The 13,520-nt window shown below is 44.7% G+C and overlaps 1 protein-coding gene across 2 annotated transcripts; it reads right to left on the bottom strand.

Moving 5' to 3' along the window:
• Positions 1–10,034: 10,034 nt before the first annotated feature.
• On the bottom strand, positions 10,035–13,020 carry LOC130108401 (uncharacterized). Of its 2 annotated transcripts, none has more exons than XM_056275312.1 (5): positions 12,755–13,020; positions 12,524–12,595; positions 11,713–11,796; positions 11,195–11,326; positions 10,035–10,580 (listed from the first exon to the last, which is right to left on the bottom strand). In XM_056275312.1, exons 1-5 carry the CDS (start codon positions 13,017–13,019, stop codon positions 10,297–10,299), a joined length of 837 nt encoding a protein of 278 aa, XP_056131287.1. In that variant the 5' UTR covers position 13,020; the 3' UTR covers positions 10,035–10,296. The 2 variants fall into 2 exon arrangements, with proteins under 2 accessions (XP_056131287.1, XP_056131288.1); XM_056275313.1 differs by having other exon boundaries at positions 10,329–10,398.
• Positions 13,021–13,520: the final 500 nt, after the last annotated feature.

Raw genomic sequence — 13,520 nt, forward strand, 5'->3', positions numbered from 1 at the left:
GTGGCAGCCTTTTCTCTCAGTCTCGTGACAAAAGAATCCACAGGTTCTCCTTCCTCTTGTTTAAGGTTGCCAAAAACATACCTCTCAAAGATGACGTTTTTGGTAGGTGTGAAGTATTCCCCCAGTTTGTCGAGTATCGCTCCGGCGTCTTTCTGCTCTTCCGCTGTGAGTCCCAGGTTGTGCACGTAAACATGGAGGCATTCCTTCCCCATTAGCCTCCGGAGCGTCGCTGCCTGCACCGGCTTCTCTGCCTTGTCGATCCCGGTCGCAAGCAAATAATCCTCAAACTCTGATCGAAAGCTAGCCCAGTTGCTGTGAAGATCCGCAGTCATCTTCATGGGCTCCGGCGGCGGAATATTGGAAGCCATCGTCTTGGCTCGATGCTAATGCTAGCAGGATAACTGAAACTTATAGCTACGCTTAGTAAAAAAATAAACGCACACTGTTCAAGCAACAGGCAACGTAAGACTCACGTTGGGTTCCAATACAGCTTCTGACACCATGTTTCAAGTGTAGGTGCATATAAATAACAGACAGAGTCGGGCTGTGTCGCTTAGTAACATGTATTCACCGGCTGTGCCCATAACGCAACTGAGGCATGTTACACACGGCAAGTATACCTCAATCAGTGCCCCCAGGGAGAGCTGTTGGCTGCATAACATTACCCTACAACAAGCGGTTAGTGATGTCGCCTTGTGGTGCAGTACACCCCGTGGCGAATCCCGCACCGGGCAAGAAAATAACCGGTTACACTATCATAATTTCAAAGCTCTTATTAAAATATGTCAAATGTGTTTAACTGTCGCGGTTTTCATGGTACAAAATGAATGAAGGCGAATGGCTGCTCTGTTGGTTGATTTTAATTCATTGTAAAGCAAGAAAACAACGGTAAGAAAATATTTCAAATGTGTTAAACCGTCGCGGTTGTCATGATAGAAAATGAATCATGGCGATGGCTGCTCTGCTGATTGACTTTCATTCGTGAAACAGTAAGAAAACATAGCTCAGCCATGGGAAACGTCTTGTAGTAGCTACTGAGATGATTTACTGGCTTAAGAAATATGATCGATTTCTCGTTTATTTTCAAGACTCACACCCGAATACATAACGTTTTGACACTATCGCTATCTGATATGTGAGTCCCGCGTGAGCACGGTTGACGGCGCGGGGAAAGCGAGCTGGCGAGTGAATGAAAAGCGCGAGCGACGACAGCAAGAACAAACGTTTGTCGAACGCTTTTAATCGCTGCAGCAACGAGAGGTTGGTCGTCATCCAGTCACGCCTGCGCACAGCAGATTTTAGGCTGACAGGTCAAGTAGTGTGCGAGCTTAGCCGCAGACACACGCGTACAACCAAACACAATTGACCTTTCGCAAAGTCCCGCCCCCCTTAGTTACTGTTGCTATGCCCGTCAAGCATTTCAGAACTATCCAGGAAGTAGCCGGAAAACACCAAAACATGAAGGAAGAAATCAGCGCATTGTGTGGGTAAAAGTAATAGTAATAATACGTTAGCTGTATTAGCTATCAATAATAGCTAGTAGCAAGCTTAGCTTGGAGCAGACAGGTATTTTTATTGATTTTGGATGGATTAAGCTGGCCATGGGGTCTGCTATACTGTGAAATCTATGGCCGACATTGCACTTCTTGCGTTCTGGGTTTCGGGAGGGGAAAGAAAATTACACCCCCTCCAAACTTTTCAGATATCTAGTATCCGATTTGCAGATCCCATAGGCACACCGTTTCAGCATTTTGTTGTGTGTTTGAAAGCTTGACGGACTGTTGCTAAGGTAAGATTGGACAAGCACCGTTCTGGGGCGGTACTTTGCGAAAGGTCAATTCTGTACAGGCTACCGCCTGGCGGGGATAATGAAGACACCCTTTCTCCGAGAACAGCAGAGTTAGCTGAAGCCTTGGCGCCACAGCAGGCGTATAGCAGTGGACGGGTAAAAGCTACGCAAGCCGCCAGCGGTAAATACGGCCCGCAGCCATACCAACATGTACCCCGGCTCTGCCAAATGACGGAAGCTAAGGCTTGGCTAGTACTTGATGGAAGACCTCTCGGGAAAAACCGAGTTCCTGCCGGAAGTGGTGTTGGTGGATCAGTAGGGGGTAGTCTTCCCTCTTATTTAAAAAAAAAACAAACAACAAACATCAAATCCCAATGCCCCAGTGCAGCGAAGGGGGATGCTGTGCTGTAGGAGATGCCGTCCTTCGGATGAGACGTTAAACCGAGGGCCTGACTCACTGTGGTCAATAAAGATCCCACGGCACTTACCGTAAAAAGTAGGGAGCCCCCCCCCCGGTGTCCTGGCGAAATTCCCAACCTGGCCCTCTCCATCTGGCCGCCTAATCATCCCCCCATGTAATTGGCTCAATGATTCCTCCCTCTCCACCTCAAGGTCAGCGTTCTGGTGCAAAATGGCTGCCATGCATCACCCAGGTGGGTGCTACACATAGTCCACGGGCCAGACGATATTTCGGTACACTCAAGGTGGCAAAACTTACTTATAATTTTTGAAAGGATCCATGTCTGTAGATGATATTTTGGTATGATAACCATTCCTGAGTGGCAGCTGTATCACAGTTATCAGCTCATGAAGTTAACCACCCGCTAAACTAAATTGCATTTTAGACGCTGGTGCATATCCTGGTTTAGCCTCATGGTCAGGACATTTTTCAATGTTCTATAATATTGTCTTTGGTATCATTTTAAAGGGGACCTTCTTAGCTTTCATTCAAGCCCTGTTGTGGATATTTCTCACAAATATAGAGGTCACTTGAGCTCTTCAACCCGTCAATAACACACATCTTTCTGCAATTTTCGCCTAAACTATATACTTTATTTTAGCCCTGTGGCATCTAGGAATATCAGGGACACAAAACACAAAAACTGGAATACTCACAGGACTGTAAAGATTCAGAAAATGTATAATATACCCATACGATTTCATTGTGTGAGGTGATTGTGAGCCTTAAATGAGAACTAGACCAAAGCCAGTTAGGTCACAAACTGGTCTCTATACATTTGTTTAAATACACAATCAAAATACATGATAAAAAGGAATACCATAGTGAGGTAATGAACTATTTTAATATTTTAAACAACATTGACATTTACATATACTTAGTCAATGATACATGTAATCCCATATCATTAGTGGGTATATGTAATGGTAATGGGTAGGGTAATGGGTATATGTGAATATGGTTACATTATTGTTATCAAGCTCTGGGTAACCAAGTCCAGAATCAACATCCTGTGCATCAATAGACTACTACCACAGTAATACCATCAGAATCATCACACTGTCATTCATCAAACTGCTCGTTTCTCTCATCATCTGACTCCCCAAGTTCAAAGTCCAGTTCTGGACCATCCTGCTGTTTTTGGTTACTGCAGGTCTGTAACCTGCACATGTCTGTGCATGGAAGTCCATTTGACAGGCACATGCAGCTTGGCATTTTGCATGAATGCACACACTTGCATGTTAGCATTTTCAAGACCACATCTGGTGCAGGTGGGGAGCGCATCCAGTAAATGGCCAGCTTGCCTTCATCGTCTGTCCATCCATACTCAGTAGGGCTTGGCACCACAGGGTTAGCCTGCAGACAGCACTTCCATATTGCTGCCTGATAGTTGGCTCGTTGAACATGCATAAAGAGACAGTCTCTACATGGTGGCAGCTGGCTGGACTCAACCTCTCCCCTTTTGGTGCAGAAGAGCTGGTAACGCAGTTTGTTCACCTCAGCAGTGCTGCTATTAGCAACATACATCTGACAGGTGAACTGCTCAATTTTCTGGAACAGCTCATCACTCACATTCCATGTCTGTCCCAGTTGACTAAAAGTCTCTTGGCAGGAAGTGTGCTTTCTCACTATCTTCAGGGCATTCAGCTTCCCTCGACCAGCGAATGCACTGACAGTGTCGCAGCCTGTGAAGGCATGTAAGCCAATTAGGCTGTCACAGATGCTGTCTCCAAGTGAACTTGCCAGTTTGGTGATGTCGACAAACCGTGTGCGGTTCTGAGTCCCACACTTCTGGTAGATGGGACAGGTGATGTCCTTCTGGAAGCCAAGACAAAGCACCATGACATCAGTGTCCTCAGCTGTGATGATAACTGACTTTGAGCCCGCATTTGCTGCATGCAATGCATGCAGGAGCAGACGGGTGTCAGCTTCTTCATATGTGGAGTGCAGTTCTGCTGCTTCCTCACACCCATCTTCTGTCAACTTGTAGCAGGTTTCCTCACAGGTCATGTACAACACCTTGCCATGCAGCATAGCTCCGTATCGTGGGAGTTTCCACTCTTCCACCAGAAACTTGATGAGACTGGTCTTGTTGGAGGAACTGCACAGAAATTTTCTCCACTGCTGGACGTGGTGTCCCCCTGCAAGATTCTTGTACTGGAGAGTGATGTCTCCACCCCGGTTCAGTCGTTCAGCATCTTTGATCGAAGTCTGGTGATAGACATCAAAAACAACATCAATCCTCCGACTCTGTGCTACCTCATGGAGGACCTGGGTCAAGGCTGACTCTGCCACCTGTGCAAAGGTTTTGTTGTTGCCATTCATTTTTTGGACCAGGCTCATCCCATCAATGATGGAAGTAGATGGGATTGGGATGTCTTCTGCAGGAGATACATTCTTTTCAAGCTCTCTGGCAAGTGCAGCCTTGTTTGTTTTTCGTAAGGACCCATCAGCATTTGCCAGTGCCCATGGTAGTGGGCCCAATGGGTAGGCAAGGACATCCTTCAGATTCACCTTCCTGATTTCAGCCACCAGGATCATGTGACTGAAAAGGTTTCTATCTGCCTTCAGAACCACATCCTGTGCTTTCTTTCCATGAGCTTGTTTTGTGCTGACATTGGAGAATGTTTTCAGACTTTGCTTGGTCATCTTGTCGTGGAATTTCACAGGTGGTGGGTCTGCATCTAACCTTGTTTGCTGGAATGCTTGGTAGGCCTCTTCTCCTTTCTCAAGAGCTCTCAAGAGATCTATGGTCACATCAGGTGGAGCCATGTTGCCAGTGGAGAGGCTAACCAAATCAATCTCATCAGGGGACATAGGATTGAGCCAGTTATTCTCCATAAGGTCCATGAGAGACTGGACATCTGCTTCATCTCTCTTGATCCTTGGACTCTGTAGATCTGGATGAGACCATTTGCACCTGCCTTGACCTGTCAGGTCTCTCAGCTGTCTGAGGTACATGCTTCTATACTCAGCTGTGAGATAATATTTGGTCACAGCTCCTGGCTTCAAGCTGAATCCCTTTGTCCCTCCAGCTGTTTGGGTGTCTTTGTTCACCGTTTCTTCTATAGCTTGGTCAACAGGGATTCGGCCAAAGGGATTGGTGGAGCCCAGTTGGACTGAGAAGCCTCCTTCCATGAATTCTGTGTACACATCTGGGTGTGTGATGGGCAGCTCAGACATCTGGGCGTAGTAGTAGGGGAGGTAGCGTGCATAATTCATCCTGTCATAAGCAAAGCACCATGGGATCATTGCTTGAATGCTAGCCAAGTGTACCATCCAGTCTCCCTCTCTGGATGCTCGGATGAGCCCCAACAAGATTTCAACCATGTCCAAATAGGACATCCAGAAGTTCGAGAGGCTGCCGTTTCCACCTCTAAGGAACTCACGGTAGACTTCAAATAGATCCATGATGCGTGTACAAGAGCTGTTCTCGAGGACCTCCTTCAAAGCATGTTGTGAGACTTCTTTCCCAAGGCTGTCAATGGTCTTCAGTGTGTCATTCAGGTGAACCATGTCATTCCTGTGAGTTTCTTCCAACCAGGACAGGAAACCATTCAAGGTCAGTCGCATGAGAGCCTCATACAGGAGCTTGTGTAGTCGCACTGCCCTGTTGTACTTGCGGCCATCCATAACACCAGCAATTGAGCCTTCTGCAATCATGCCAGACTCAATGCAGAGGTCTTTGAGTCCAGCATCTTGGAAACGCTTTCCTATTATTGCCAGCAGTGTGCAGATGGTGTGGAATACCCCAAACCTAACGATGATATCATGGAACGTGTCATGGTGTTTCCATGTGATCTCGACAGCCTTCGCATACAGGGCTTGGTCAAAGACACAGACAATCTTCCTCAGGCCTAAGCACTGCATGATGCTCAGTGACTGGTTAAGCACCTCGTTGACAGTAGACATTTGTGTCGCTGGAGCATTGATGGTAGGCAGATAGCCTATATTGTCGGGGATGACCGTCATCTCTCCTCGAGTCAGGATGTTGAAGCCTGTCCAGCTGCTGACTGACTGTTCTTCTTGTTGTGACATGCGTGCTAGGACCCAAAGAAGGTTTTTCTCTCTGGCAAGCTTAGTATTGGCTGCAGTATCGGCATCTGACTTTTTGCTTTGTGGCGGCCCTACCCGTTGTCCAGCATTGTAAGTTGGTAACATTGGTGGGGGTCCATCAATGCTTCTCTTCTTTGTTTTGGGAACAGTGGGCATGGGTTGGACAGGAAGTGGGTTGACTGGCTTTGCTTGCACAGCAATCCCATTGACTCTGTGAGATGTTCCCTCACCACTGACAGTTTCTTCAAGACGGTCGATATTGTCCCAGGCTAAAGTTGTGAATATGCCAGGATGGATGTTAGCTGGAAGGGCAATGCCACTCCCTGATGATGAGAGTTTCTGGAGACACAGGGCAGTGTTGATCTCTTCCATCTGTGAATAGGACACACTGTGACCAAGTCGGTTGAGGATGTTTATCAACTCTACATTTCCTGTCAACGATTTGACACTGAATGGCAGAACAATGTGCTTGGAAGGCTTGGTATTTCCACATGTCACTGCATATACTATGTCATGGCCAAATGACTGCAGAAGGCACTGCACTCTCTGGGATGCATGATCAGGATCATTTGAGCCTGTGAGTAGAGAGTACAGAAAGATAATGAGCGACTCTGGAATGGTAGGACATTCTGCTTCTGGTTTGACTTCAGGCGGCCAGGTTTGAGGAACATCTTGACTTTTAATGTCTGCTCTCAATTTGATGGCTGCTTTGGCTATAACATCTTGTGCACTGACACTTTTCAGGGTCTGCAGCTCCCTTTTGAGAGACTGATTTTCTTTGGCAAGTTCCCTCATGGACAAGTTATCGGGATAGAGGAGGAATTTTCCTTTCTCATCAGGGAATATCTGCAAGGCTCCAGCAAACTCACTCTCCAGGTTTCGCCTTATGTGCTTCTTGGTTGATTCCTTGACTTGGGCAATGCCTTGGGAGTTCATTGAAGCTACCAGTCTAGAAGAGAGATCAGTCATTGTCATCACTTGAGGATTGCCAAAAAGCTCCATCCTGATGAAGAGGAACAGCTCATTGTATGCCTTATTCACAGCAGCTTCATACTGGGCTGCAGCATCATCATCTTCATTGCTGGCAACCTCTCCTTTGGAAACCTCTTCTTTGGTGTAAAGTCTATAGCATGACCTGTGGTAGTGCCCTTCAGCTGCTACAAGGTCTCTACTCACAATGGCAAGGATTCTGCTGTCCCTTTTCTTTGTGGCTGCACTCCTGATCTTTGCATCAGCTCGCAGTTCCCGACACTGCACCAGTACTTCTCTCGTATTCTGTCTCTTGGAATATTTGCTGTTTTTCTGACAAAATATGCACTCTGCATCATAAGTCCTAGATGTACTTGGAGCATGTCGAGCTACTCTCTTAGATTGTTTCTCTTCAGCAGAGACACAACTTTTCTTTTCTTTTGCAAGGAGGCCATCAAGAATTTGCTTCATAGTGAAGATACTGCGACACTTTCTGTGGTAGTAGATTGCTGGAATCTGTCCCTCAGGAATGTCTTTTGCCAGTTTCAAAACTGGTGCATGATTTCGTATCTGAGCTGCCCTGAGCAGAGTTCTCCATGAGTCGACACTTTGTAGTGAAACCAGCTTATCTGTATCATCAGAACAGTGGATAATGCACTCCACCCGTGGGCGCTTTGGTATTGGGTAAAAACTTGCTTGTTCACCAGTGGCCATATTCAGTCAGTTTTCACCTGCCACATACAAACAAATACATGTAACTTAGGTGTATGAACACTACTAAAACAAAGTTTACTTTGCTTCACCAGCGTCATATTACCATTATTTATCTTACATAGCCACAAATAGATACATTACCTAGTTGCTATGCAACAGCTGTATTTTGTCCACATGAGGCCGCTAAAATCAACACAAGATGAAAGTTCCTCGTAGCCACTTTAACTAATCATATTGACATATACATTAAAAGAACATGCTAACATTATGGGAAATTAGCTTACAATCTTCTCCAGAGTGAGACAAGAAGATAGATACCAGTTTCCTCTATATGTGTTTAGTAGAAAGCTATCTGGCTGCACGTTAGCCTAGCTTAGCACAATGAATGGAAGTACACAGTACTGGTTATCCTTGGTTGTTGGCCAACTAAGAACTGTCCCAGAGTTTAAGCTAGGCTAATCAGTACCAGGGGTGTTGAAATGCTATATTTGTAAAAATCTGGGCAAATACACAATCGTGAGAGGCACAGAAACAGGTTTCCTGAAAGAAAAATGAAATAGCTGCTCATTTGGAAAGGTTATCATGTATTATTTTACTTCTGTTAGTGTACCAAATAAAATGGCACCAGTGAAGTTGTGTCACCTTGAGTGATATCGATATCTGGTCTGACCCATGGACTAACTGGCTTTGGTCTAGTTAGTTTCTTAGTAATAATGCCCTTCTAATTTAAGGTTCACAATCACCTCACACAATGAAATAGTATGGGTATATTATACATTTCCTGAATTTTTACAGTCCTGTGAGTATTCCAGTTTTTGTGTTTTGTGTCCCTGATATTCCTAGATGCCACAGGGCTAAAAGAAAGTATATAGTTTAGGCGAACATTGCAGAAAGATGTGTGTTATTGACGGGTTGAAGAGCTCAAGTGACCTCTATATTTGTGAGAAATATCCACAACAGGGCTTGAATGAAAGCTAAGAAGGTCCCCTTTAAAATGATACCAAAGACAATATTATAGAACATTGAAAAATGTCCTGACCATGAGGCTAAACCAGGATATGCACCAGCGTCTAAAATGCAATTTACTTTAGGGGGTGGTTAACTTCATGAGCTGATAACTGTGATACAGCTGCCACTCAGGAATGGTTATCATACCAAAATATCATCTACAGACATGGATCCTTTCAAAAATTATAAGTAAGTTTTGCCACCTTGAGTGTACCGAAATAGGAAATTTTGGGCTCTGGCCCATGGACTAACATTGGTGGTGGTTGAAGTGAGTTACCCCCCTTCACTGTGAAACGCTATGGGTGTCTAGAAAAGCGCTATGTAAATGTCATGATTAGTGTTGTTGTTGCTAATATTATTATAAATAGCAAAAGCGAGTGGCAGAAAATCCACAAGCAATCATCAAGCTACACGTGAAGGTACAAAAATAGGCAGATAAAGGAGTTACTCAACAGAAAGAATACAGCAGAAAAACTAACAATATGTTAAACATTAACAAAGGCAGGGGGTAATGAAGACTATAAAGATAGAGGAAATGTAACAGAACATGAGGTGAGGAGTAGCCAGTCTCATGCGGTCGCAGTAGCATGATTTAAGCATTCGTATGAGTCGTTAGTTTCTAATATTTCTATTTTAGACTCTAATGTAATCTGGTGTAGTGAAAAGTATTAAAAGTATTAAATGTTTTTTAAACATGTTTGCCTTTCCTGATAAATGTGAAAACACCCTTAAGCTGTAAGTCTTGGGGGTTCATTTACAACCTTATTTCATATTTGAAGCAGACAGCTTTTCAGGCTGCAGACATGGCTGCTTTTTGTTTTGTTTTGTTTTTTGCTTCTTTTTTTCAAAGCATTTGATGTCAGGATGTAATGTCTTATCAGTCAAATTTGATTAATCATTACAGTTTGGTGTTGTGACTCTTCTAATTCAAGAAAACAACTTCCATCAAAGAAGCAAAGAAAATTACAAAATAGTGGTAAGCCTACAAGCATACTGTTACTCTGCCACATCTTGTCACACAGTTTTGTTGATTGAGAATCATCAATACTCTTTATTTATGTCAAAGACAGAAATCCAGTACAAAAAGACTACTATCCCACAAGCTAGATAAACCAATAATACTCAGTTCTTTCATACAGCTTCACAAAAGCAATGATTTACAGTATTTACTCCTTGTCTTTCCCATCGGTGAAATACCAGCAGTTTTTTCCTATTATAAACATCCTAAAATCCCACAAAACAGACCCCATCATCATTATGTTAGTAAACACAATGCTGTTGACACACTGCTGTCTAGTCGTCACATGGCGAATAGCAGGTGGCCGCTGAAGGTGCTGTGGTTATTATCATTGTCATGTATCCTGGTGTTTGTCCAGAGACGGAGAAACACGACCTCTCCTTGCTGTAGGAGCAGTGAAGCACTATTAGAGGAGGTCCCATAGCCGAAATTTTGGTGTCCATAGGCAATAAATACATGTTGACCATTCCTGACTAAGACCGCGCCTGAAGCATATGAAGCATGTGCACTTGCACCCACATGGTACTCAAAATGGTAGGCACCTCTCACTGGTGCAATGAAGAAACCTATATTAAAACAAAAAAAAACAACAAAAAACCTTTTTTGAATAGAGGCCGTGTTGATGTAACCGCTTACCAAAAACATTTTGACATCAGCATTTTCTTTTTCTTTCTTTTTTTAAACCCCCCCCCCCCCCAATTGTACCCGGTCAATTACCTCACTCTTCTGAGCCATCCCGGTCGCTGCTCCAGCCCCTCTGCCAATCCAGGGAGGGCTGCAGACTACCACATGCCTCCTCCGATACATATGGAGTCGCCTGCAGCTTCTTTTCACCTGACAGTGAGGCATTTCGCCAGGGGGACGTAGCGCGTGGGAGGATCACGCTATTCCCCCCAGTACCCCCACCCCAGACAGGCACTCCGCCCTACCAGAGGAGTCGCTAGTGCAGCAACCAGGACACATACCCACATCCGGCTTCCCACCCGCAGACACGGCCAATTGTGTCTGTAGGGACGCCCGACCACGCCGGAGGTAACACGGGGAATCGAACCGGCGATCCCCATGCTGGTAGGCAACGAAATAGACTGCCACGCCACCCGGACGCCCCCTTACTCAAAACATTTTGACATCAACATTTTCTGTCAGGTAACTGATCATCAGTGACTCTTTGTAATCATACCTGTGTTTGGGTTGTAGGCATTTCCAATGTTTGTGATGACGTTTCTGAAGACCAGATTCATATGTGTGTTGACAGGCCCAATAGTCCCTGAGCCTGAGGCCAGAAGAGAGGCTGAGAAGGCCACCTTTTTGACTGGGCAAAGGAGCAAAATATAAGGTTTTAAAGCAATGTCCCAGAGACTCACACACAACAAAAAACTTCTTCAGGTGCAGAGCCAAAGACATCAAACATGGGCCATAGTGAGAAAGTAAGTAAGTAAAGTTTATTTATGTAGCACTTTTCACACACATAGTGACGAAGTGCTTCACTTTTAGGACTCATACACTAAATGCTGCAAAACAGATGTATTCCAGTATGGTTAACACTTCAACTAAACATCATTGCAATTAAATTAATCAGCCTGAGAAACGGGTAAACGTTGTCAAGTAAGGACCTGAGTAAGTTGCATCAAAAGAATCTCATTTTCATTTTGTAAAGAAACGCCTTAAAACAGCTTGTCATTTTGTTTTCAGTCTTACCTTGCCTGTCTCTTTTTAGATCCTCCACTTGATTTTCTATATTATTTGATTTTGCTTTCACAGAGGTGAGTTCTGCAGCTTGAGCTGAAGTTTGTGTGAGGAGGGAAATAGAAAATAGAAAAGTAGTGTACCAATAGCAGTAATGCAGAAAATCATCAACTGTGGCTGTTTTGCCACTGATAACTGAGAAGCCAAGTATGACACAGCAAATATATCAAGCTACCCTGACAAGGAATCTGGTCATTATTGTTTAGTTTATTTATTTGTTTATTTACTTATTTATTGGGCTCCCCCGCCTCCTTTTTCTCCCACAATTGTATCCAGCCAATTACCCCACTCTTCCGAGCCGTCCTGGTTGCTGCTCCACCCCCTCTGCCGCTCGGGGAGGGCTGCAGACTAACATGTGCCTCCTCCCATACATATGGAGTCACCCGCCACTTCTTTTCACCTGACAGTGAGGAGTTTCACCAGGGGGACATAGCACGTGGGAGGATCACGCTAGTCCCCCCAGTTCCCCCTCTCCCCCGAACAGGCGCCTCGACCGACCAGAGGAGGCGCTAGTGCAGCAACCAGAACAGTGCTGGACCAGGACACACACCCACATCCGGCTTCCCACACGCAGACACGGCGTGTTGTGTCTATAGGGACGCCTGACTAAGCCGGAACTGGAGATCCTCATGTTGGTAGGCAACGGAATAGACCGCCACGCTAACCAGGACGCCCCCGGTTTTATGTTTTAACTTGTGATTATGACATACTGTCATTACTATACACTGATGTTATCAGAGGAACAACGCCGTGTACACAATACCTGTGAGCTGTCTCTTGAGTTCTTCCACCTGTTTCTTCTGCTCCTCCAGTTCTCCCAGCTTGACTGACTGAGCTATAAAGAAAAACAAAAAAAAACACTTGGATTTCATTGTACCTGCTTGCAAAGACGCTGAAAAGTTATTACCAGGTGTTTTCTCCCATGTGCTGCTGCTGCTGCAACATAATAAAAAAACAAGAGTGTGGATTGTGGGATCCGGGCTTACCACTGTACCTTGGTTTTCTGTTTTTAGATGCCTCAGCTCAGTCCTCTGTTCAGCCAATAGGGCGCTCATTTCTCTCAGCACGGTGTGGATGTCAGGTACGCAGGCCTGCTGCTGATGAGAGGCATTTGCTGCCTCACGCCTCTGGGTTTTGGCCTCGACGCCATGTTGAATGATGTCATTCCCAAGTTCTGGAACAGTCTGTTCACCAGACAGACGCGACACCAGAAACAACAGCAAAACAACCACAGATATCACCATTCTCATACGGCTCATCTTTTTGCGCTTTCTTCAAGTGACGAGTTCCAGTCTCGGGCGTAGCTTTATATAGCTTGTCAACCTGTTCAATCATTACCAAATATTGTCATCCTATGAAACACGTGCAGCTGAACTGCTGACAGCGCACCTTTTCACAAAACCAAACACACGAGTATGTTAGATTGTTAGTGGTGTTGTAGGTCAGACTGTAGTCGGTGGATGTTACATTGTCTGTTCATAAAAATCAGAGTAATGTGTCTTCACAAAATGCTTTTGAAATATGCTATAATTGTACACACCTGTTTGTTGTCTGAAATCAATATTATTGATAAAAATGTTGCTGCACACCAACCATTGAAACAAAAAATGTTATATACACTACCGTTCAAAAGTTTGGGATCACCCAAACAATTTTGTGTTTTCCATGAAAAGTCACACTTATTCACCACCATATGTTGTGAAATGAATAGAAAATAGAGTCAAGACATTGACAAGGTTAGAAATAATGATTTGTATTTG

The sequence above is a fragment of the Lampris incognitus genome, chromosome 2 (assembly GCF_029633865.1).
Source record: "Lampris incognitus isolate fLamInc1 chromosome 2, fLamInc1.hap2, whole genome shotgun sequence".
Taxonomy (NCBI): Eukaryota; Metazoa; Chordata; class Actinopteri; order Lampriformes; family Lampridae; genus Lampris; species Lampris incognitus.